General features: G+C 47.2%; 1 protein-coding gene across 3 annotated transcripts in view; it reads left to right on the top strand.

Moving 5' to 3' along the window:
* The window catches only part of CTSW (cathepsin W), a 30,400-nt gene extending 6,093 nt beyond the window's left edge, over positions 1-24,307 (top strand). The window contains exons 1-11 of one of the 3 annotated variants that reach the window (XM_087880938.1): positions 3,107-3,366; positions 7,073-7,139; positions 7,946-8,059; positions 13,340-13,479; positions 14,901-14,997; positions 15,760-15,843; positions 16,616-16,735; positions 18,635-18,699; positions 20,404-20,494; positions 22,102-22,178; positions 23,680-24,307. In XM_087880938.1, coding sequence (XP_087737064.1) covers positions 7,073-7,139; positions 7,946-8,059; positions 13,340-13,479; positions 14,901-14,997; positions 15,760-15,843; positions 16,616-16,735; positions 18,635-18,699; positions 20,404-20,494; positions 22,102-22,178; positions 23,680-23,790 — 966 coding nt within the window. In that variant the 5' untranslated portion in view covers positions 3,107-3,366 and the 3' untranslated portion in view covers positions 23,791-24,307. Of the gene's footprint in view, positions 1-3,106; positions 3,367-5,037; positions 5,234-7,072; positions 7,140-7,945; positions 8,060-13,339; positions 13,480-14,900; positions 14,998-15,759; positions 15,844-16,615; positions 16,736-18,634; positions 18,700-20,403; positions 20,495-22,101; positions 22,179-23,679 lie in introns of those variants that run through there. The other 2 variants (XM_087880940.1, XM_087880939.1) reach the window with 2 other exon arrangements.
* Positions 24,308-24,549: the final 242 nt, after the last annotated feature.

Here is a 24,549-nt window from a genome sequence, read left to right as displayed (position 1 = left end):
ATGCCACCTCTGGCTGGCCCCAGAGTGGGGTGGGAATGGAGATTTTGCAATAGCCTTCCCCCAGGAGTGGGGAGGGAATGGGGATTTTGCAGTATCCTTCCCCCAGGAGTGGGGAGGGAATGGGGATTTTGCAGTATCCTTCCCCCAGGAGTGGGGAGGGAATGGGGATTTTGCAATATCCTTCCCCCAGGAGTGGGGTGGGAATGGGGATTTTGCAATATCCTTCCCCCAGGAGTGGGGAGGGAATGGGGATTTTGCAATATCCTTCCCCCAGGAGTGGGGTGGGAATGGAGATTTTGCAATATCCTTCCCCCAGGAGTGGGGAGGGAATGGGGATTTTGCAATATCCTTCCCCCAGGAGTGGGGAGGGAATGGAGATTTTGAAATATCCTTCCCCCAGGAGTGGGGAGGGAATGGGGATTTTGCAATATCCTTCCCCCAGGAGTGGGGTGGGAATGGAGATTTTGCAATATCCTTCCCCCAGGAGTGGGGAGGGAATGGGGATTTTGCAATATCCTTCCCCCAGGAGTGGGGAGGGAATGGGGATTTTGCAGTATCCTTCCCCCGCCCCGCCCCCAAGCCCCGCCCCCCAAGCCACACCATGCCCCCCAAGCCACCGGTAGTAAAAAAAATTGGATTTCACCACTGCCCCAGAGGGCATAGTAAACTTTACCCCAAAAATGCTTTTTTTTTCAGGAGGCAACTGGATTTTGGAAGATGTTTTTCACTTCTCATCTAAGAAGAAAAGAGCTGAAGAAGCTTCCTGGATGAGAAGCGAAACATCTTCAAAAGACAAAAAAACCCCCAAAACCAGAAAATCCAGTTGCCTCTTGAAAAAAGCACCTTTGGGATGACAGAGAATCTCTACAGGCCTTGCCCCGAAAGGACGCATCAGCAGGTGGGGGAATTCTATAGGGTCGAGAATGATAGAGTTGGAGGGGACCTTGGAGATCTTCTAGTCTGACCCCTTTGCTCAAGCAGGAGCCCTTATGCCCATTTCAGACAAATGGCCATCCAGTTGCTTCTTAAAAACCTGGGAGCACCAGGTGGCGCAGTGGTTAGAGTGCAGTACTGCAGCTACTTCAGCTGACGGCTAGTTCAGCAGATCAGCGGATCAAATCTCACCGGCTCAAGGTTGACTCAGCCTTCCATCCTTCCAAGGTGGGTCAAATGAGGACCCAGATTGTTGGGGGGCAAGATGCTATTTAGTATGCTGTCTTTGGTGTAAGCCGCCCAGAGTCCTCGGAGAGTGGGTGGCATAGAAATATGAATAATAATAATAATAATAATAATAATAATAATAATAATAATAATAATAATAATAATAATCTTACATCCTCCGACGATACCTTAACAGTTCCTAGGTCCTTGGTTAGGACTCGAGCTGCTGAGCTATTAACCAGCCTCAAAGGCTGTGAATCTCACTAAAGATTAACCAATAATAATAATAATAACTTCTGGTGGCAAACAGTTCCGCGGGTTAATTGTTCTCACTGTCAAGAAATTTCTCCTTAATTCCAGGTTGCTTCTCTCCTTGGTTAGTTTCCATCCGTTGCTTCTTGTCCTGCCTTGGGGTGCTTTGGAGAATAGCTTGACTCCCTCTTCTTTGGGGCAGCCCCTCAAATATTGGACCTCTGCTATCATGTCTCCCCTATTTCTTCTTTTCCTGCAACCATTGTAGCCTCCAAGCCCCTAATCCTCATTGTTGCTCTTCTCTGCACTCTTTCTAGAGTCTCCAAATCTTTTTTTGTATCGTGGAAGACCAGAACTGGACGCAATATTCCAAGTGTGTCCTCTTCAGCGTTTTATTTTCAGTGGCATCGGAACAATTTTAATTAAAAGGGAATTTTTTCCTGAGCATAAGCAGAGTTCAATGAAAACCCACATATACACGCAATCTTGCTCACAACATTGGTTGTTGTTGTTTTTTTTTCATCTGAGAGAAAGATGCAGGAGGGAAAAAAATCTTATTTGTTTGTTTGTGGCCGCTGAATTTATTTATCTACTGATCTTCACCCACAATCTAACATGTCTCTGTCCAGATCCTTGAAACCATGAGGACTAGAAGCTTCATTTCCTTCCAGAGGGCAGGAGGATCATAAACCATGGGTGAAATACAGCAGGTTCTGCAGAACCGGTAGCGGAAATTTTGAGTAGTTCGGAGAACTGGCAAATACCACCTCTGGCTGGCCCCAGAGTGGGGTAGGAATGGAGATTTTGCAGTATCCTTCCCCTGGAGTGGGCTGGGAATGGGGATTTTGCAGTATCCTTTCCCCTGGAGTGGGGTGGGAATGGGGATTTTGCGGTATCCTTCCCCTGGAGTGGGGTGGGAATGGGGATTTTGCAGTATCCTTCCCCTGTAGTGGGGTGTGAATGGGGATTTTGCAGTATCCTTCTCCTGCCACGCCCACCAAGCCACGCCCACAGAACCGGTAGTAAAAGAAATTGGATTTCACCACTGCCATAAATGGTTAGCATGCCGAAGGATTCCATCCCTTCCTTCCTTCCCTCCCTCCTTCTTTCCTTCCTTCCTTCCTTCCCTCCCTCTTTCTTTCCTTCCCTCCCTCCTTCTTTCCTTCCTTCCTTCCCTCCCTTTCCTTCCTTCCCTCCCTCCCTCCTTCCTTTCCTTCCTTTCCTTCCTTCCCTCCCTCCTTCTTTCCTTCCTTTCTTCTTTCTTTCCTTCCTTCCCTCCCTTTCCTTCCTTCCCTCCCTCATTCCTTACTTCCCTCCCTCCTTCTTTCCTTCCTTCCCTCCTTTTCCTTCCTTCCTTCCTTCCTTCCTTCCTTCCTTCCTTCCTTGAAAGTTTTAAAGAAGAGATTGGACAGCCATTTGTCCGAAATGGTATAAGGTTTCCCGCTTGAGCGGGGGGTGGGGGTTGGACTAGAAGACCTCTAAGGTCCCTTCCGACTCTTCTTATTGGGTGACTACCTGCCCTTCCTTTCTGAAATTCAGAGAGTCAACCCTGGAGAAGAAAGCCTGAAGGACTGCTCCTCCCTTGCCCCCCTCCCAGCCCTGACATTCCTCCCGAATCGACACCTCTCTCGTCTATCAGCTATAAATAACACACACACACACACCCCACAGGTCCGTGGGGAGGAATGTTCCTATGGGAGGGGGGAGTTGGAAAGCCCAGGGAATGGCTGTGGGGCTGCGCATCGCCAGCCGGAGATTAGCTGTTCACAAACAGCTTCTTGGACACCTGCAACCCAAGGTCTTCACATCAAACGTTTGCCGTGAGCTGCGGCCCAGGGGACGGGGGATGCGAGGCGTCCCCCTTTGAAGATTACAAAACCCTCGGCCTCGATTCGGCTGGAGCGCTGGCGAAAAGCCCTTCTCTGGCCTTTTGATGTTTTGGGAGCCTCCCAGGTAGGAATGTTCAGCATGTTGCAGAAGTCAAGGCAAACGGTTGTTTGGGTGTCTTGAGAACAGCGAGTACTACAGAACCTGAAGGAGGGATGGAAGGGAACCTCTTGAGGTCTTCTAGTCCAACCCCCTGCCTTTTTTTTTTTAACCGTCCTGGTCAAACGGACGTCCAAGTCGATTTTTGCTGGAGTCTTCTCCAGCACCAGAGTTCAAAGGCCTCCATCCTTTGGCCTTCTCAGCCTTCCTTATGGTTCAACTTTCACCGCCGTCCATTGCAACGGGGAACACCAGAGCCTTGACTAGACACACTTTTGTTGGCAGGGTGATGTCTCTGCTTTAGTATGCTGAGGTTGGGGTAGCGAGAATTAATACATTTCATGTGACGTTCTAGTACCACTTTATAAGGCCTTGGTAAGGCCACACTTGGCATCCAGTTTTGGTGGCCACGATATAAAAAAGATGTGAAGACAAGTGGAAAGAGAAGAGCGACAAAGAGGATTTAGCTGGAGGCTAAAACATACAAAGAACGGTTGCAGGAACTGGGTATGTCTAATGGAAAGAAGAACCAGGGAGACATGATAGCAGAGGTCCAATATTTGAAGGGCTGCCCCAAAGAAGAGGGGAGTCAACCTATTCTCCAAAGGACCAGAAGGCAGGACAAGAAGCAACGGATGGAGACTCACCAAGGAGAGGAGCAAGCTAGAACTAAGGAGGAATTCTCCAATGGAACAGCTGGCCTCCAAAAGTTGGAGGTGCTCCATCACTGGAGGCTTTCAAAAAAAAGCGATTGGACAACCATTTGTTGTCCAATGAAATGGTATAGGGTCTCTTGCTTGAGCAGGGGGTTGGACTAGAAGACCTCCGAGGTCCCTTCCAACTCTAGGTTCTACAGATGAGCAGCCAAACGCCTCAAACGATATAATAAAAAATGAGTCCAGACAGGCAACTTCAGACAACTCTATCTGGATGACTGAGAATTTTCACCAACATTGGTTTGTTGTTAGTTGCGAAGTCGTGTCCGACCCATCGCGACCCCATGGACAATGTTCCTCCAGGCCTTCCTGTCCTCTACCATCCTCTGGAGTCCATTTAAGCTCACATCGATTGCTTCAGTGACTCCATCCGGCCACCTCCTTCTCTCTCGTCCCCTTCTTCTCCTTTTGCCCTCCATCGTTCCCAGCATTGGGCTCTTCTCCAGGGAGTCCTTCCTTCTCCTTAGGTGGCCAAAGGATTTGAGTTTCCTCTTCAGGATCTGGCCTTCTAGAGAGCAGCCAGGGTTGATCTCCTCTACGACCGACCGGTTGGATGGCCTTGCAGTCCAAGAGACTCGCAGGAGTCTTCTCCAGCACCAGAGTTCAAAGGCCTCCATCCTTTGGCCTTCTCAGCCTTCCTTAGGGTCCAACTTTCCCAGCCGTCCATTGCAACTGGGAAAACCATCGCCTTGACTAGACGCACTTTTGTTGGCCGGGTGATGTCTCTGCTTTTTAGGATGCTGTCTTCAACATTGGTTAGAGACATTTTTTGTTCTTCTTGTTCGTGCAACGATTGATTGATTTAGCCATGACTACAAAAGTTCCAAGAACTTCAAAAAGGAAGAGAAAAGCAGAGGTTGCTCGCTTTTGAGATGAAGGGCTAAAAATTCACACCTCGCTTTCCTGTCGTCGTGGTTTTCCCCTCCACGCTCTCCCTCCGCCCCCCCGCAATCTTCATCTTTCTTTCCATCCTTTGTCGATACTTTCACAACGAACCCCAGATGCAACAAGACGCGCCCGCAATGCGGCTGCCCAAGCTCGCCGCTTGCTTGACGCTATGGGCGGCCTGGATCTCTGCTCTTCACGCCAACTTTACCTTTCCTTCATATCCGGGCATGGTAAGGAGACCCCTGGTAGGGGAAGGAGATGGGGGTGGTCGAAAGAAGGGAGTAAAATGGCTATCAGTTGCTCTCTTTTTCCCCCCCCACCCATCTCTGATCAGCCTTGCAACTTGCCTATAATAATTTGCCGTGCAGAAAATAACAGAATTGCTGGAAGGGATCTTGGAGATCTTCTAGTCCAACCCTCTGCTTGAGCATCTACCATTTCAGATAGATGGTTTTCCAGTCTCTTCTTGAAAGCCTCCAGTGATGGAGCACCCACAATTTCTGGTGGCAAGCAGTTCCACTGAGTAATTGTCCTCACTGTCAGGAATTTTCTCCTTATTCCTAGGTTGCTTCTCTCCTTGATTAGTTTCCATCCGTTGCTTCTTCTCCTGCCTTCAGGTGCTTTGGAGAATAGGTTGACCCCCCTCTTCTTTGTAGCAGCCTCTCAAACCAGGGCCTGGTGGCTCAGCAGACTGATAACATTGTGATTAACACCAGCTGTCTGCAATTACTGTAAGTTCGAATCTCACCAGGCTTCCATCCTTTCTAAGGTAGGTAAATTGAGGACCCAGTTTGTGGGGGCATTAAGCTGACTTTGTATAAATATACAAAAGACTTTGTATAAATATACAAAAGTATGAAGGCTATTGCTTAACACATTGTAAGCCGCCCTGAGTCTCCGGAGAAGGGCGGCATAGAAATTAAAGCAAAAAAAAAAATTAGAAACCAGCTGTCACCTTTATTTTATTTATTTAGTTTGTACATGTTTATGTACAGGTATGTTCCCACCAATCCTTTTCTTCCTTAGGCTAAACACACCTAGTGCTCTTAACCATTCATCATTTGGTTTAACCTCCAGTCCTCTAATAGAATAATAGAAAAACATGGAAGGGACCTTGGAGGTCTTCTAGTCTAACCCCGTTCAAGCAGGAGATCCTATTCCATTTCAGACAAACGGCTGTCCAATCTTTTCCTAGAAACCCTCCCATTGATGGGGCACCCACAACTTCTGGTGGGCAAGTCATTCCACTGATTAATTGTTCTTACCGTCAGGAAATTTCTCAGTTCTAAATCTCTCTTGGATCTATAGATGTGTTGGATAAATCATCCATCAAAATTAATTTTCTCCCCGGCTCTCCGGTGATTCTCCATATTATCAGGGGAGAGAAATTATTTTTTTTTTCCAGACTGGAAAATGCAGGCTGCTACATAGTTGATAGAATAATGGGGAGAGCTATCGTTAAGTTTGCCACCAACTTCAGAAACGTCTTCGAGAAAAAATCTTTTTAAAAAATTCTCAAGCAGCTTGAGAATAAAGTCGAAAAAATAGAAGCCTTGTCTTTGGTCAAAGAAAGAAAGGAAGGAAGGAAGGAAAGAAGGAAGGAAGGAAGGCAGGAAAGAAGGAAGGAAGGAAGGAAGGAAGGACAGAAAGGAAGGAAGGAAGGAAGGAAAGAAGGAAGGAAGGAAGGAAGGAAGGAAAGAAGGAAGGAAGGAAGGAAAGAAAGAAGGAAGGAAGGAAGGAAAGAAGGAAGGAAGGAAGGAAAGGAAGGAAGGAAAGGAAGGAAGGAAGGAAGGAAGGACGGAAGGAAGAAAGAAAGAAAGAAAGAAAGAAAGAAAGAAAGAAAGAAAGAAAGAAAGAAAGAAAGAAAGAAAGAAAGAAGAAAAAGAAACAGCTTTGCATTCAACCGATTTTCCCAGAAATATAAAAGACAATTAACAAGGCTAACACAGAGCTTCTGGGGAGCATTGCGTTTGTAGAAAAAAAAAATCAAATACAAAGGGAAATTTATCTTTGCAATGTTTTTTTATTCTGAAGCGGGTTAACTTTTTATGCACTGTCGTTTAATCCAGATGGAGATGACTGGGAGGTTCCAGGAGTTTATGGTGAAGTTTTCCAAAACCTACAATAGCCAAGAAGGTAAGCAAGCAATATCTATGAATTTCTCCTTCTCCCTCTACTACACCGTGAATCTTAAAAGTAGCCCAAGAAATGGGATTCTGATCAATCGTAGAAGAGGTTGAATCTAACCGTGTTTTTAGTATGTGTGAATGCAGATTTGAATAATAAGAGTTGCAGCCCACTCATCTTCAAGCATTCTGGCTGGGGGATTCTGGGAGTTGAAGTCCAGACATCTTAAAGCATTGTGGCTGGGGGATTCTGGGAGTTGAAGTCCAGACATCTTAAAGCATTCTGGCTGGGGGATTCTGGGAGTTGAAGTTCACCCATCTTAAAGCATTGTGGCTGGGGGATTCTGGGAGTTGAAGTTCACCCATCTTAAAGCATTGTGGCTGGGGGATTCTGGGAGTGGAAGCCCACCCCTCTTAAAGCATTCCGGCTGGGGAATTCTGGAAGTCGAAGTCCACACCACACAAGCTGCCGAGGTTGAAAAAAAAACACCGTTCTAAAAGCATTAAATTTCAGCTGCGTTCATTTTCATCCGTCCAGCTGCAAATTTTGAAGCATTTCAGGGCACTCCATGAGCTTAAAATATAATTATTTTGACTCCTGAGGCGTTAAAACAACAACAGGGACACGAAAAAGGATTTGGCTACCAGACTTCGCCATTCTCTCTTTCTGGAATGGTTTACCTGACTTCCCAATCTAAAAATATTTAAACCACGGCTAGAAGCAGGCAAATCAGGGTCTAACGTCAGCTAAGCATCCACGTCTGTAACTAAGTGGGTTTCTCTGCTTCCTGCCCCTTTTGATTTCTTCACCCCTAGAAATGATCTACCGCTTTAAGGTCTTTGCCCAGAACATGGAAACCAGCCGAATCTTGCAGGACACCGAGCTGGGGACGGCACAATACGGGATCACCCCTTTCAGCGACCTGACAGGTAAGATGTCAAGGGAAATGAAATGTTTGATCAATGTGGGGAAGGGGGATTAATAACAAGGAGGCAGAAGAACAGAATGCAGAATACGGCCTACAGCCAGTTCAATATGTTCAGTGAGAACAATCAACCCATGGAACTGGAAGTTGACTTCGGAAGTTGTGGGAGCTTCCATCCCTGGAGGCTTTCGAGAAGAGAGTGGACTGCCCGTTTGTCAGAAATGGTGTAGGGTCTCCTGCATGGATGGCGGGGGGTTGGACTAGATGACCTACAAGGCAGGGGTGAAATGCTCCCGGTTCAGACCGGTATCGCCCGATCCGGTAGCGATGCAGGCGGGTGGTTCGGAGAACCGGTAGCAAAAATCCTTGCCCCCCTCCCATGCCCAGCTGAGCTGCACAATCATCAGAGGCTTTTTTTAAAAAAAAACTTTTAAAAGCATTTTTCCTACAACCTCTTCGGCGAAAAAAATGCTTTTAAAAGTAAAATACTGCAAAATTACTGCAGGTTCGAATCTCCCCAGGCTCAAGGTTGACTCAGCCTTCCATCCTTTCTAAGGTAGGTAAACTGAGGACCCGGTTTGTGGGGGCAATAAGCTGACTTTGTATAAATATACAAAAGTATGAAGGCTATTGCTTAACGCATTGTAAGCCGCCCTGAGTCTCCGGAGAAGGGCGGCATATAAATCAAATTAAAAATAAATTAGTGGTTAGGGTTTGCAGTACAGCAGCTACTTCAGCTGACTGCTAGTTCAGCAGATCAGCGGATCAAATCTCACCGGCTCAAGGTTGACTCAGCCTTCCATCCTTCCAATGTGGGTCAAATGAGGACCCAGATTGTTAGGAGGGGCAAGATGCTATTTAGTATACTGTCTTTGGTGTAAGCCGCCCAGAGTCCTCGGAGAGTGGGCGGCATAGAAATATGAATAATAAAACTAAAATAAATAAATAAAAATAATAAATAAATAAAAAAGCCTCTGATGATTGTGCAGCTCAGCTGGGATCGTCAAAGGCTTTTAAAAGGAAAAAAAAACCCTTTTTTTACAGGATATTTTACAGTATCCTTCCCCTGCCACGCCCACCAAGCCACGCCCACAGAACCGGTAGTACAAAAGTTTGAAACCCACCACTGATATGAAACCAAGATTGAATGATGGCTTCTGTTAACTGGGTTTTATCGCTTCTGACTAACAAAGTTTCTTGAGTCGGCTCCATCGATTTTCAATTGGGTGAAGGTCTGGGCTATTCCCAGGCCATTCCAGCAGTGGAATAGGATTCTCTTGCAAAAAATACACTTTTCCCCAAAAAGTTTTCCACAATTTTGGCCCGCTACTGTACGAAATGGCGATGGGGAGGCAGTGCCCAAGAAGCAGGAGGGGAACATTCTCAAAGCAGCCAAACAACCTTATTTACTTCAATAAAGTGAAATGCGCAACCCCGGTTTGCAAATTTGGAAAGTGTTTGACAGCGTATGCGAGCAAAGACCCCGGCGACCTTGGCTTCGCGGTGGGGCTGGTGGTGAGCAGACTGTTCCCTTCCTGCAGAAGTGGGCGGACCACCGTGCTGCTGTGGGCAAGCAGGATGTCTAAAGATAAGCCCACCGCAGGACCCAACTTTCCTGCAGGGTCTAAACCAGCGGAGTTTTTCAGCCTTGTTGCATCGACACAAAATGGTTAAAATCTCTCCGTAGCTTGCTCAGCCGGTCCAAGCTGGTCAAGGGACCCCAAGGTGTGTCTTTTTTTTTTCAAGACACGGCTGGACGTCTTGTCCAGTTTTCTATTTTCCAAAGCACCATTAAAGGTAAAGGTTCCCCTCGCACATATGTGCTAGTCGTTCCTGACTCTAGGGGGCGGTGCTCATCTCCGTTTCAAAGCCGAAGAGCCAGCGCTGTCCGAAGACGTCTCCGTGGTCGTGTGGCCGGCATGACTCAGTGCCAAAGGCGCACGGAAAACGCCGTTCCCTTCCCACCAAAGGTGGTCCCTGTTTTTCTACTGGCATTTTTTTTTACGTGGTTTCGAACTGCTAGGTTGGCAGAAGCCGGGACAAGTCACGGGAGCTCACCCCGTTACGCGGCACGAGGGATTCGAACCGCTGAACTGCCGACCCTTTCGATCGACAAGCTCAGTGTCTTAGCCACTGAGCCACCGCGTGCCTTAAAAGCACCATTAGGCAAGACAAAAAAAAAAAAAAACTAACCAAGGAGAGAAGCAACCTAGAACGAAGGAGAAATTTCCTGACAGTGAAAATAATTAATCTGTCAACTTGTCTTCAGAAGTAGTGGGTGCTCCATCACTGGAGGCTTTCAAAAAAGAGACTGCAGAACCATTTGTCTGAAATGATATAGAGGTTCCTGCCTGAGCAGGGGGTTGGACTAGAAGACCTCCAAGGTCCCTTCCTATTCTGCTATTCCTTCCTTCCTTCCTTCCTTCCTTCCTTCCTTCCTTCCTTCCTTCCTTCCTTCCTTCCTTCCTTCCTTCCTAAAAAGAAGGTTTTTAAGAAGAGACTGGACCACCATGATGCTGGGGTTGCATCAAAACCAAGGAAGGAAAAGAGGTGTAATTGTGAGCTTCTTGGACAGAGGATGAGCAACGATTGTGGTTTCCAAAGCAAAAGAAGGAGGAAAAATAAAAGAAACGAGGAGGAGGGAGAAAGGGATAGAATAGAATGAATGAGCTGGAAGGGATCTTTGAGATCTTCTAGTCCAGCCCCGTGCTCAAGCAGGGGAACCTATAATATTTCAGATTAAAAACCTCCAGTGATGGAGTGCCCAAGACTTCTGGTGGCAAGCAGTTCCACTGGTTAATTGTCCTCACTGTTAGGAAGTTTCTCCTTAATTCCAGCTTGCTTCTCACTTTGATAAGGAAGGAAGGAAAGATTGATGGAGGGAGGGAGGGAGGAAAACAAGGAAGGAAGGAAGGATTGAGGGAGGGAGGGAGGGAAACAAGGAAGGAAGGAAGGATTGAGGGAGGGAGGGAGGGAAACAAGGAAGGAAGGATTGAGGGAGGGAGGGAGGGAAACAAGGAAGGAGGGAAGGAAGGAAGGAAGGATTGAGGGAGGGAGGGAAACAAGGAAGAAAGGAAGAAAGGAAGGATTGAGGGAGGGAGGGAAACGAGGAAGGAGGGAAGGAAGGATTGAGGGAGGGAGGGAGGGATGGAAGGAAGGAAGGAAGGAAGGAAGGAAAGAAGAATTGAGGGAGGGAGGGATGGAAGGAAGGAAGGAAGGAAGAAAAAGATAGAGAAGAAAGGAAGGAAAATGTGTCTGAAATGGTATAGGGTTTCCTGCTTGAGCAAGGGGTTGGACTGGAAGACCTCCAAGGCCCCTTCCAACTTTGTCCTCCCTCCCTCCCTTCCTCCCTTCCTTCCTTCCTTCCCTCCCTCCCTCCCTCCCTCCTTCCTTCCTTGAAGGTTTTCAAGAAGAGATTGCACAGCCATTTGTCTGAAATGGTCCAGGGTTTGCTGCTTGAGGGAGGGAAGGAAGGAAGGAAGGAAGGAAGGAAGGAAGGATGGATGGAAGGAAGGAAGAAAAAGATAGGGAAGAAAGGAAGGAAAACGTGTCCGAAATGGCATCGGGCTTCCTGCCTGAGCAGGGAGACTCAGAGACCTCCGAAGGACCTCCTTCCCAACTCTTGTCAATTCTGTTCAACTGAAAACGGGTGAAGTGTGTGGCGGGAAGCTTATCTCAGCGCGGATTGCAGGAAACAGCTTGGGACGGCCAATCCTACAATAGCTCTTTTGTTCGGGGGCACTGCAAGCGTTGTGTCCTTTAAGCAGTGTGTTTTATCCAACCCCGGTTGAAGGGATGAGTTGCAGGAGTGGGTGGGTGGGTGGCTGGGTGGGCAACTCGGCTGGCACCAAACCCGGTGGCATACCAAGCCAAACAAGTCCAAGAAAGTTTGAATTCCTGGGGAATATTTTGCCCGCGTCGCGCAAAAAGGATCAAAAGAATTGGCTCCCCGTCCCCCATCCCACCATCTTTCCCTACTCCTTTTGTTTTGTGTGTGTGTGTGTGTGTGTGTGAAGGTACACAACCCCCAAGGCCGGCCAAATTATTTTGGCAGCCGAGGCCGAAAATTCCACACGGACGTCTCCCCTCTTGGGGGGAAAAAGAGTAAAAATAGAAAATTAATAAAAAGAAGGTTTTGCCACCCCCAACGCCTGCAGTGGGTCACCTCTCCTCCGTCTGTTTTTTTTAATAAAACGGTTTGGACCGGCGGGGTTCCAATTGCCGAAGGGCAGGTAAGGCCGGAGGGCCAAGCGGGAAAGCTTGAGAGTCCTCGCCTTACAATGCTGCGTTTAGTGACCGTTCAAAGTTACGACGTCGGAATTGGGGGAGGGGGGAAAGTGACCTAGGACCATTGTGCCACACTGAGGCTGCTTTTTTTAAGCTTCAGCGCTTTTTGGCAAAAGAGAAAGTGAAGATTAACCGAGTCGTCCGCCGGATGCTTCCTCCACGGGGCACTGGACTACAATCAGGGGAGGGATTCAGCCGGTTCGGACGAATCGGATGTTAATTTTAATCTGGTTCGCCAAACTGGTTATTCCAAGGACTGGCTGACCCCGCCCACCCTGGCCCTCCCCTCCCAGGAGTCCTCACACGGCCCGTTTTGGATGCCAGATAAGTGCAGGGCGCGCGCGGAAACTCGGGGAGGGTGAAAAATGGGCCTACCGGAAGTTTGGGAAGCCAGTTTCCAGCCTCCAGAGCCTGGAGAGTCCGTTTTCGCCCTCCCGGAGGCTCGAGAAAAACCTCCGGAGCCTGGGGAGGGCAAAAACCACCCCCCCAACCAGTAGTAGGTTTCAAAATTTTTTACTACCAGTTCTTGGTTTGGTTGGCGTGGCAGGGGAAGGATACGGTAAAATCTCCATTCCCACCCCATTCCAGGGGAAGATTACTGCAAAATCCCCATTTCCTCCCCATCAATTGGGACTCGGGAGGCAGAGAATAGATGGGGGTGGGACCAGTTAGAATTTTTACTACCGGTTCTCTGAACTGGTCAGAACCTGCTGAAACCCACCTCTAGCCTCCCACTCCCACACCCGCCGTGGTGCAGGAGGCCGACTAGGCCACGCCCACCAAAGCCACACCCACCCAGCAACCAGGCAGAAAACCCATTGCTAAAATTTTTGAAGCCCATCCCTGGCCGGATGCTTCCCCCACGGGGCACTGTACTACAATACCCCTCATCCCTCACCCCCACACAACTCTAACAGCCGGTTAGAGAAGACTGGAGTTGTATAAGCCTAAGCCCCCGGCGAATAATATAAAAATGTTGTTTTCTCCCCTTACGCAGAAAGCGAGTTCGCTAAGAATATTTGCACCCCGGCTTTGCGGCCTGGGCCGTTTGGGCCGACGGAGCCGCGCCGCAGCTTCGCGACGGCACCCCGATTCTGCGACTGGAGAAAAAAGGCCTTGTCTCCCGTGAAGAACCAGGTGAGCGTTGGACAGAGAGCGCTGCCAAATTGATCTTCTGCAAACTAACGTCCCATTGGACGCCGATTTCCGTCTTCTTCTCAGCCAGCTGGGACTTGTGGTGGTGATGGACGTGACTTACGCGGAGCGTAAATTTTAGGGAGAGTAGGGACGTTTTCCAGCCTTGATGATGTTGAAGGAAGATGGATTCCTCCAGCCTTGTTGAGTGAGGTTGTCTTGAACTACTGAATAAAGTAGGTTTTTTTATTTTTGCAACTTTGGAAGGTTTAAATGTGGTGGACTTCAACTCCCCGAATTTCCCAACAAGCTGACTGTCAAGTTTCCGAAAGATGCCCTAATTAATTCATGAGCCATGATCCAAACTTCAAAGGAAATATAGTCATTTATTAGGAGCAACATTCCGGCAATACTGGGATGCAGTTAGGACTGATCCTACATAGATTTACGTTCCCCTATGACCCTGTCTCTCCCCTCCTCTCTGGCCATGTCATAAATCACATTCTCCAATTAACCGCTTTGGCTGGCTGGGAAACCTAACACCCTCCTTCTGATTGCGGTCAGGAAGAATGTATGGAATGCACTTCAGTTCTCCCTCCCTCCTGCTCATGGCAACTTGAAAGCTTTGCAAGTTGACACTGACCTCTTAAAAGAATGCTGGCTAGGGGATTCTGGGAGTTGAAGTCTATCCATCTTAAAGGACTCCTTGGGGAATTCTGGGAGTTGAACTCAACCACTCTTAAAGCAGGCTCACTGGGGAATTCTGGGAGTTGAAGTCCATTCGTCTTAAAGGGCTCAATGGAGAATTCTGGGAGTCTTGAAGTCCATCCATTTTAAAGGGCTCAATGGGGAATTCTGGGAGTTAAGTCCACCGATTTTAAAGCATGCTGGCTGGGGAATTCTGGGATTTGAACTCCACCCATCTTAAAAGAATGCTGGACTAGAAGACCTCCAAGGTCCCTCTCAAATTTGTCAGCAGAGAGAAACCTAGATAACAGATAAAATGAGCAGCTGAATTAAGGATGGGGCTCAATTGTACGTAGGGCCCCGGTGTTTTCATTCAATAGAGCCAGGCGTGCAGATTGTGAATTAGGATCACCTCAATCTTACGACCGCCTTCTCCTTTACAACAACCCTGTAGGGTAGGGCCAGGATGAAGGCTAGTGATGCCCCCCGGATTAGTTCATGCAATTTCTCTTGGCAACTATAAGGAATGGTTGCAAAGCTGGTTGAGGAACTCTGGGAGTCAAAGTCCATCAGTCTTAAAGCGGCCAAGTTGGGAGACTCCTGTTCTATAGGGTACTGAAGTTGCAGTGTGAATTTTCCTGCAGTGTTAACAGCCCCGGGATACCAGAGCCGTGGTTAGAAATGGAAGCACACGGGCCAGGAGATCCTAGTTTAATGTTTCCTAACTCTTTTCCTAGGGAGAGTGCTGCTCCTGCTGGGCTTTCGCAGCCGTCTCCAACATAGAGGCACTGTGGAAGATTCACCGAAATGTGAATTGCAGCCTCTCGGTGCAAGGTATGGCAGTTATGACGGGAAGGAAGGTGAGCAAGGAGGGTCCAGTCAACTCTTTCTCAATCCCAGCAATTTTAAGATGGGTGGACTTCAACTCCCAGAATTCCTTGCTGGCCAGGGAATTCTGCGAGTTGAAGTCCACCCATCTTAAAGCATGTTGACTGGGGGATTCTGGGAGTTGAAGTCCACCCCTCTTAAAGCATGTTGACTGGGGGATTCTGGGAGTTGAAGTCCACCCCTCTTAAAGCAGGCTGGCTGGGGGATTCTGGGAGTTGAAATCCACTCATCTTAAAGCATGTTGACTGGGGGATTCTGGGAGTTGAAGTCCACCCCTCTTAAAGCATGCTGGCTGGGGGATTCTGGGAGATGAAGTCCACCCCTCTTAAAGCATGTTGACTGGGGGATTCTGGGAGTTGAATTCCAGCCATCTTAAAGCATGCTGGCTGGGGAATTCTGGGAGTTGAAGTCCACCCCTCTTAAAGCATGCTGGCTGGGGGATTCTGGGAGTTGAAGTCCATCCCTCTTAAAACATGCTGGCTGGGGAATTTTGGGAGTTGAAGTCCATCCATCTTAAAATTGCTGGGATTGAGAAACACTGGGTAGTTCCCTCAATGGCGAAGCAAACTCAGATTGGGGAGTGGGGACAGCCTTGGTGGTACAGAGGTCTGACTAATTTCCTTTCCAACTCTGTTAATGTTAGACTGTCCGACAACCTTCTTCGAAATAATCTTATTTTTTTCTTTTTCTTTCTATCTTTCGCTCTAGAACTCGTCGACTGCACATACCCTTCCAGAGGAGGCTGTGAAGGGGGCTACGTCTGGGATGCGTTGCACTATGTCTTCAACAAAAGTATGTGGACAACCCAGTTTGTCGTGTTCTTTTGTTGTAGCGTTTAAGTGAGTTCACACAACTACACCCCCCCCCCCATTGGACTCCGGGCTGTGATGGCTCAACCCATGTTGGAGTCTCACAACAACCCACCAAGGTGGTTCTCTGTGCAAGCAGGTGAGAGAGGCAGAGATAACAGGGCAACAGAGTTGGAAGGGACCCCCTGAGGTCTTCTAGTCGGACCCCCTGCTCACGCAGGAAACCCTACACCATTTCAGACAAAGCGTTGTCCAAACTCTTCTTAAAAACTTCCAGTGTTGGAGCACTCACAACTTCTGGTGGCAGGCTGTTCCACTGGTTAATTGTTCTCCCCGTCAGGAAGTTTCTCCTTAGTTCTAAGTTGCTTCTCTCCTTGGTTAGTTTCCACCCGTTGCTTCTTGTCCTGCCCTCAGGTGCTTTGGAGAATAGCTTGACCCCCTCAAACATTGAACTTCTGCTATTGAGTCACCCCTTGTCCTTCTTTTCATTAATATAGACGCACCCAATTCCTGCAGCTGTTTTCATATTTGTCATTTGATGATCAACTTGGCTTGCTTTGTAGGCCGAAGGCTCGATTTTGTGCAGCAGGAAACTCAAGTTTGGTTAGTGAATTATAGCTGCCTGGATATTAAAAGTTTCAAGGCAGTTATTTGGGAATTAGGGAAAATTCCGAAATAATAAAGAGTAATAAAACTTTTTAAAAAGTCTTTCTCATCTGCCTCTTTTGTTGAAGCAACCTCGGTTTCTTTTCCAGGTGGATTATCATCAAGCAGGCTTTACCCCTATGTGGAGAAAGACCAGCGCTGCCAGAAACACAAGGGGCGAAAACTAACCAAGATTGATGGTTACAGCGTACTACCAAGAGACGAGAGATGTAAGTCGGTGGTGAAAATCCAAATGTTTTTACTACCGGTTCTGTGGGCGTGGCTTGGTGGGCGTGGTGTGGCTTGGTGGGTGTGGCAGGGGAAGGACACTGCAAAATCTCCATTCCCACCCCACTCCTGGGGGAAGGATATTGCAAAATCTCCATTCCCTCTCCACTCCAGGGGAAGGACACTGCAAAATCTCCATTCCCACCCCACTCCGGGGGAAGGAGATTGCAAAATCTCCATTCCCTCTCCACTCCAGGGGAAGGACACTGCAAAATCTCCGTTCCCACCCCACTCCTGGGGTAAGGATATTGCAAAATCTCCATTCCCTCTCCACTCCAGGGGAAGGACACTGTAAAATCTCCATTCCCACCCCACTTCTGGGGGAAGGATATTGCAAAATCTCCATTCCCTCTTCACTCCACGGGAAGGACACTGCAAAATCTCCATTCCTACCCCACTCTGGGGCCAGCCAGAGGTGGTATTTGCCGGTTCTCCAAACTGCTCAAAATTTCCGCTACCGGTTCTCCCGAACCTGTCAGAACCTGCTGGATTTCACCCCTGGTGTAAGTCTATGGCAAACGGCTGAATTGAGACATCTGAATTATAAGGCTCTTGAAAAATTAGCAGGTTTAGTCAAGATAAAAAACAGAAAAAGTAGGGTTGTGGGTTTTTTCGAGATGGAAAAATTGGTGCAGGAATAAAAACATTTATCTGCAAACCGACAAAGTCTCTTTTACATGTTCAACCAATTTAAACGCGAGGGGTGCATTTAAATGATGCCCCCCCAAAACCAACAAGAACATTGTGGCTTAATACAGGTAGTCATTGTCTTACAACCATTGTGGTGGGGTGGCCTAGAGGTGCAGCTCTGGCCTCCCAATCAGGAGGCTGCGAGTTCGATCCTAGGTAGCGGCAGATATTTCTCTCTCTGGGCACACTGAGAAATATATCTGCTGAACAAAACTCCTCACTGGCGACAGGAAAGGCATCCGGCCAATGCTAGCTCCATTCAGTTGCCCAGACTCCACCCCGCAAGGGATTATGGGGTCGTTAAAAGAAGATAAGTGCCTTCATTTAGTGACCGTTGAAAGTTACAATGGCACTGAAAACAGTGACTTGCAATCGATCCTCACATTGAAAACGGTCGTAGGATTCCCACCATCACGTGATCAAAATTTCGGGCGCTTGGAAACCAGCATTTATTTACAACTTTGGCAGGATCATGGGATCACCATTTGGGATCTTCCCAGCGGGCTTCTGACATGCAAAGGTAATGATGGGGGAAGCCCGATTCGCTTAACAGCTGTCCGTTTCACTTAACAACCCTGTTTGATTTGCTTCACCATTTCGGCAGAGGGGTAAAAACGTGGCGTGACTCACTTCACAGCCGCCTTGCTTGCTTGGCAATGACAATGGCGGTGGTTGTTAAATCGAGGAACAACCTGGACGTACGACCGCAAGTGAGCCCAAAATTTACATTGCCAACTTGAGACCTTTGTTAAGTGAGTTTTGCTCCATTTTACGACCTTTTTTATCCGCTGCCGTTAGGTGAATCATTACTGTTGTTAAGTTGTTAAAGTGAATCACAAGGTCGCAAAAGTTGATCCCATGTTCCCTCCGGGACGCTGCAACCGTCACAAATAGGAGCCAGTTGCCAAGCGAATTTTGACCGCGTGACGGTGGGGAGGCCACCGCAGTCGTTAAGTGTGAAAAACGGCCACGAGTCCACTTTTTTCAGAGCCGTCGTAACTTTTGAACGGTCACTGAACGAGCTGTCGTATGGCCAGGATGACCTGTTATTTAGGAGGGAAAATAAACTTAGCTCCAAAATCCTGATTTTGCTCTTCTAAATATTGGCTTGTCCGAGCCTTCCACGTTGATTTGTGATGTTTTTCTCCCAGATATTGCTAATTTTGTGGCCACCCAAGGTCCTGTGACAGCTTTGATGAACATAAAAATCCTTAAGGTGAGAACGGGGTGGGGGGGGTGTTAAAATTCTGGAGAAAGGAACGTTTTCGTTCGCTGACACCAGTGGTGAAATGTAAAATTTGTTGCTACCGGTTCTGTTGGCGTGGCTTGGTGGGAGCGTGTGTGTAATATGACTGAGTGGGCGTGGCCAACTTTTTTTTTAAAACAATTTTTTCAAAAAAAAAAAATGCTTTTAAAAGCCTCTGACAATCCCAGCTGATTTGCCTGATCGGCAGAGGCTTTTTTTTCCTTTTAAAAACATTTTTTCTGCAACCTCTTCGGCCGAAGAGGTTGTAGAAAAAATGCTTTTAAAAGCCTCTGACGATCCCAGCTGAGTTATCTGATCGGCAGAGGCTTTTTTTCCTTTTAAAAACATTTTTTCTATAACCTCTTCGGCCGAAGAGGTTGTAGAAAAAATGCTTTTAAAAGCATCTGACAATCCCAGCTGAGTTATCTGATCGGCAGAGGCTTTTTTTCCTTTTAAAAACATTTTTTCTATAACCTCTTCGGCCAAAGAGGTTGTAGAAAAAATGCTTTTAAAAGCCTCTGACGATCCCAGCTGAGTTATCTGATCGGCAGAGGCTTTTTTTCCTTTTAAAAACATTTTTTCTATAACCTCTTCGGCCAAAGAGGTTGTAGAAAAAATGCTTTTAAAAGCATCTGACAATCCCAGCTGAGTTATCTGATCGGCAGAGGCTTTTTTTCCTTTTAAAAACATTTTTTCTATAACCTCTTCGGTGGAAGAGGTTGTAGAAAAAATGCTTTTAAAAGCCTCTGATGATCCCAACTGAGCCGCGCGATCATCAGAGGCTTTTTTTTTTTTACTTTTAAAAGCATTTTTTTGGCCAAAGAGGTTGTAGAAAAAATGCTTTAAAAAATAATAATAAAAAAAGCCTCTGATGATTGCGCATGATTGGGGGGTGGAGGGGCAGGGATTTTTGCTACCGGTTCTCCGAACCACCCACCTTCATCACTACCGGATCGGGTGATCTGGTCCAAACCAGGAACATTTCAATCCCCAGCTGACACCCTTCCCAATTCGCTGCCTAGGTTCATTTGAGGCTGCATTTTTCCCAGATCAGATTAACTCGGGTTAATTTGAACTCGGCTCAGCTCCTGTACAGCTAGTCCTCGACTTACAACGGTTCGTTTCGTGGCCGAAGTAATGACGGCACTGAAAAAAAAAGTGACCGTTTCTCACACTTACGACCGTCGCAGCATCCCCGTGGTTACGCGATCGGGATTCAGACGCTTGGCCGCTGACTCGCATTTACGACGGTTGATCCCTTTTTGCGACCTTCCGACGAATAAAGTCAAGGAGGAAGCCTGATTTGCTTAACAACCGTGTTAGTAAGTTAATCACTCCAGGGATTCCCTTAACATCCATGGGGAGAAAGGGCATAAAACAGGGCAAAGTTCACTTAACTGGTTTCACTTAGCGACAGAAATTTGGGGCTCCATTATGGTCGTAAGTCGAGGACTATCTGTACTGCAGAAACCTAGGCCACAGGGTTAGTTTGTGGCCGTTATGAAAATCCAGGAAAAAAACCAGGTCAAAATACAGAGGAAACGTGTGAATTTGGCCACTGGAGGCAATTCCAGAAAGGAGTCAGAGAAAAAGAGAGCTAGAGAGGTAACTAAGATTGAAACATCATCCATCTATGGCTAATCATGGTCTGTTTGGATTCTCTCTGTGGGGCAGCATTACAAAACAGGCATCATCCAGAGGTCCGAGGGGAGCTGTGACCCCAACTGGCTTGACCACGTAGTCCTGATAGTTGGCTTCGGTGAAGGTAAGCCGTGTTTCCTTGGTTGTTGGGGTCCACTGGATCCTGGCTTGATTCTCCATTCAGCGTCCCGCCAATTTTGAGGTGGGACATCCCAACACCAGTTTGAAGGAACCCAAAAACCATTCAGGTGAGAAAATTCTGGCGGAGACGTTGCAATCACCCAAAGTCCGAACTTTAGAATTTTAAACCGATTTAGTCCGTACAAGAAGTCCTCGTTTAATGACCGGTCGCTTAGCGACCGTCTGAAGTTACAACAGCCCCCACCCCCTGAAGGTATTCCTGATGCCCCCCCCCCCCAAAAGTCACAAGATCTCATTGTGGGCGCTTGGCAATTAGATCGCATTTATGGCGATTTGCAGAATCCCATGTTCATATTGCCACAATTTTCAATGGGTTTTGCACTTTTAGGCAAGAATTATTTTTTTTTTATCCATCGGATAAAATGGATTTGTTTAATGACTGCCGTGTTTGCTTAACCATCATGGTTTGTCTGTTTAATGACTTCCACAAAAACCGGTCCTAAAATCAGCATGCGGTCATGTAGTGGACCTGCTTAATGGCTGCATCAACTTAACAATAGACATTTTGGGCTCCATTACGGTTGTACGTTGAGGAATACCAGTTTGTACGAGAGAGAGACAGAGAGAAAGAGACAGAGAGAGAGAGAAAAAAGAGAGAGAAAAAAAGAGAGAGACAGAGACAGAGAGACAGAGAGACAGAGAGAGACAGACAGAGAAAGAGAAAGAGAAAGAGAGAGAGAGAGAGAGAGAGGAAGGAAGGAAGGAAGGAAGGAAGGAAGGAAGGAAGGAAGGAAGAAAGAAAGAAAGAAAGAAAGAAAGAAAGAAAGAAAGAAAGAAAGAAAGAAAGAAAGAAAGAAAGGGAGAGGTTTAGCTTACTGTGTGAATTTCACAGGTAGTCCTGGGTTTACAACCATTTATTTAAGTTCGAAGTCAGAATGGCACAGAAAAAAGTGACAAAGCTGGTCCTCACACTTATGACCACTGCAGCATCCCCAGTCATGTGATCAAAATTCAACTGGCATGGACTTAACAGCGGTCAGAGCTGAAGAAGCTTCTTGGATGAGAAGCGAAACGTCTTCAAAGAAAAAAAACCCAGAAAGTCCATTTGCCTCTTGGGACAACCACGATCTGCAGGATGACCGAGAATCTCCATGGACATTTGCTTAACAAGAGATATTCTGGTTCCAAGAATGGTCGTAAATTGAGGACTGCTGCAGATTTGTTTTAGTTGAGGATGCCATGCAATAAAACACAAGATACTCGAACTCATCCATTCGAAACAGAATTCTGTGGCCTGAAAACTTCCACCAAAGTTTTATTAACGAGAATTAACCAGGATCCCAAAGTTCTGGGAGCAAACCTAGAAGGAGGTGGAAGTTTTAAACTTTGCAAAATTAGGCCGAAGTTCTGTGGCTACCCAAATTCAGGATGTTAGCTAACAAGTCACTGAGGGCAAAATTGGGACGCTCAAAGGTTTAGTCCAATTTAACAAGAATTATATAGACCTTCAAAAACCTGATAACTTTCTTGATAGGTGTTCGAAGGAAATGAGCATCCATGACCAAAATATATATATATTTTGGGTTGCAGGCAAAATCCGACGCGGTACCTGGAGTGGATCATACTGGATTATCCAGAACTCGTGGGGGAAAAAGTGGGGAGAACAGGTGGGTTGAGTTCCACTGATTTGTGGGAGGGACCTTGTAGGTCATCTAGTCCAACCCCCAACCCACCCAAGTAGGAGACCATACACCATTTCTGACAAATGGCAGCTCAATCTCTTCTTAAGGTATGGTATACCAGGCTAAAAATCAAGGAGACGGCGAGTTCTGGTATTGCCTCGGGCATGAAAGGTGGCTGGGTGACTTTGGGCCAATCACCAGGAGACGGTGAGTTCTAGTCCCGCCTTAGCAATGAAAGGCAGCTGGGTGACTTTGGCCCAATCACTAGGAGACGGTGAATTCTAGTCCCGCCTTAGCAATGAAAGGCAGCTGGGTGACTTTGGCCCAATCACCAGGAGACGGTGAGTTCTAGTCCCGCCTTAGCAATGAAAGGCAGCTGGGTGACTTTGGCCCAATCACCAGGAGACGGTGAGTTCTAGTCCCGCCTTAGCAATGAAAGGCAGCTGGGTGACTTTGGCCCAATCACCAGGAGACGGTGAGTTCTAGTCCCGCCTTAGCAATGAAAGGCAGCTGGGTGACTTTGGCCCAATCACCAGGAGACGGTGAGTTCTAGTCCCGCCTTAGCAATGAAAGGCAGCTGGGTGACTTTGGCCCAATCACCAGGAGACGGTGAGTTCTAGTCCCGCCTTAGCAATGAAAGGCGGCTGGTTGACTTTGGCCCAATCACCAGGAGACGGTGAGTTCTAGTCCCGCCTTAGCAATGAAAGGCAGCTGGGTGACTTTGGCCCAATCACCAGGAGACGGTGAGTTCTAGTCCCGCCTTAGCAATGAAAGGCAGCTGAGTGACTTTGGCCCAATCACCAGGAGACGGTGAGTTCTAGTCCTGCCTTAGCAATGAAAGGCGGCTGGTTGACTTTGGCCCAATCACCAGGAGTTTGGTGAGTTCTAGTCCCGCCTTAGCAATGAAAGGCAGCTGGGTGACTTTGGCCCAATCACCAGGAGACGGTGAGTTCTAGTCCCGCATTAGCAATGAAAGGCAGTTGGGTGACTTTGGCCCAATCACCAGGAGATTAGTGAGTTCTAGTCCCGCCTTAGCAATGAAAGTTGCCTGGGGAATTCTGGGAGCCGAAGTCCACCCATCTGAAAGTTGCTTAACTTGAGAAACGCTAGCCTAGATGATCTTGTGGATATTTTCCACTCGGATAACTTGGGGAAGTGAGTTGGGTAAACCAAAACCCAGTTTAGGGGGCAGGGAAAGCGTCAGTCCCCATCACTGACGTAAATCGACATAAACGCAGTAGAAACCAAACAGTGGGGACAATTAACCAGCGGAACGACTTGCCACCAGAAGCTGTGAGTGCTCCATCACTGGAAGCTGTTAAGAAGAGTCTGAAATGGTATACCGTCTCCTTCCTGAGCAGGGGGTTGGACTAGAAGACCTCCAAGGTCCCTTCCAGCTCTATTCTGATTGATAATTGATTGATTAGCTGTATTGCTCAGGGAAAGCTTGACAGTTGAGTTGAACTCTTTGTATATTTTCTGTTAGGGCTATTTCCGGATGGAGAGGGATTCAAACACCTGTGGGATTGCCCAGTATGTCACAACAGCTATCCTCAAAGACTTGGGAGGAAAGAAACCGGCTGTCTGTCCTAGATGATGGTGTGCGTGCATCTGTCTGTCTTCAAGACAACTGCTTTGGAGCACTCAGTGCCATTAATTTTCAAGCTTTTGCAACCTGGCGCCCTCCAGGGCCTGCCTGCAGCTTTTGATTTTTTTTCCTCCCGAGTTATTCTTGGGTTTCTTTAAAACGCAGGGTTTCCTCGATTTTTTTTTCTTCTTCTTAATTTTAAGAGCAACCGATGAGGTCTGTGACTTTTTTTTTTTTTTTTGTAAGAATTGCCAAGTGCAACTGTAGGATGTTGATGGACCGAATTGCCCAGTTTCGGTGCAAAATCTTTCTGTAGAAAAACCCAGCTATTTTCTCTCTCTGTGTATATGCGGGCATGCAGGCGTGCGGCTATGGGGGGGGAAAAAGGAATATCTGAATGGAAACGGAATCAAACGCATGGACAGAATGTCTAATATCAAAAGAACGAACGCAGGTTGTGAAAATACAGTGAGCGCCGCTGGTAATCTTCGTACGGAACGAATAAAAAAAGGGATTCTCATCAAAACAGACTTTTTTTTTCCCCTCCCTGCACCCAATTCTGGAATCAAAACCGTCTTTCGTTATGTATTAGCTATATATTAAAAAAAAAAAAATCCTCCTCTTCACATTTGTTCCTCTCTTCTTCTTCTTCCCACCCCTTTTGGCGAAGAAATGAAGACATTTGGCTTTTCTGCCCCTACATTTTCTATTTCGATTAGACGTGCCGGGGTTGTTTTTTTTCACACCTCCAAAGTCACAAGGTCTTTA

The sequence above is a fragment of the Pantherophis guttatus genome, chromosome 18 (assembly GCF_059756535.1).
Source record: "Pantherophis guttatus breed Tessera chromosome 18, ASM5975653v1, whole genome shotgun sequence".
In the NCBI taxonomy this organism is placed as follows: Eukaryota; Metazoa; Chordata; class Lepidosauria; order Squamata; family Colubridae; genus Pantherophis; species Pantherophis guttatus.
The sequence above is the reverse complement of the archived record's forward strand: the minus strand, read 5'-3'. Positions and strand labels throughout refer to the sequence as shown.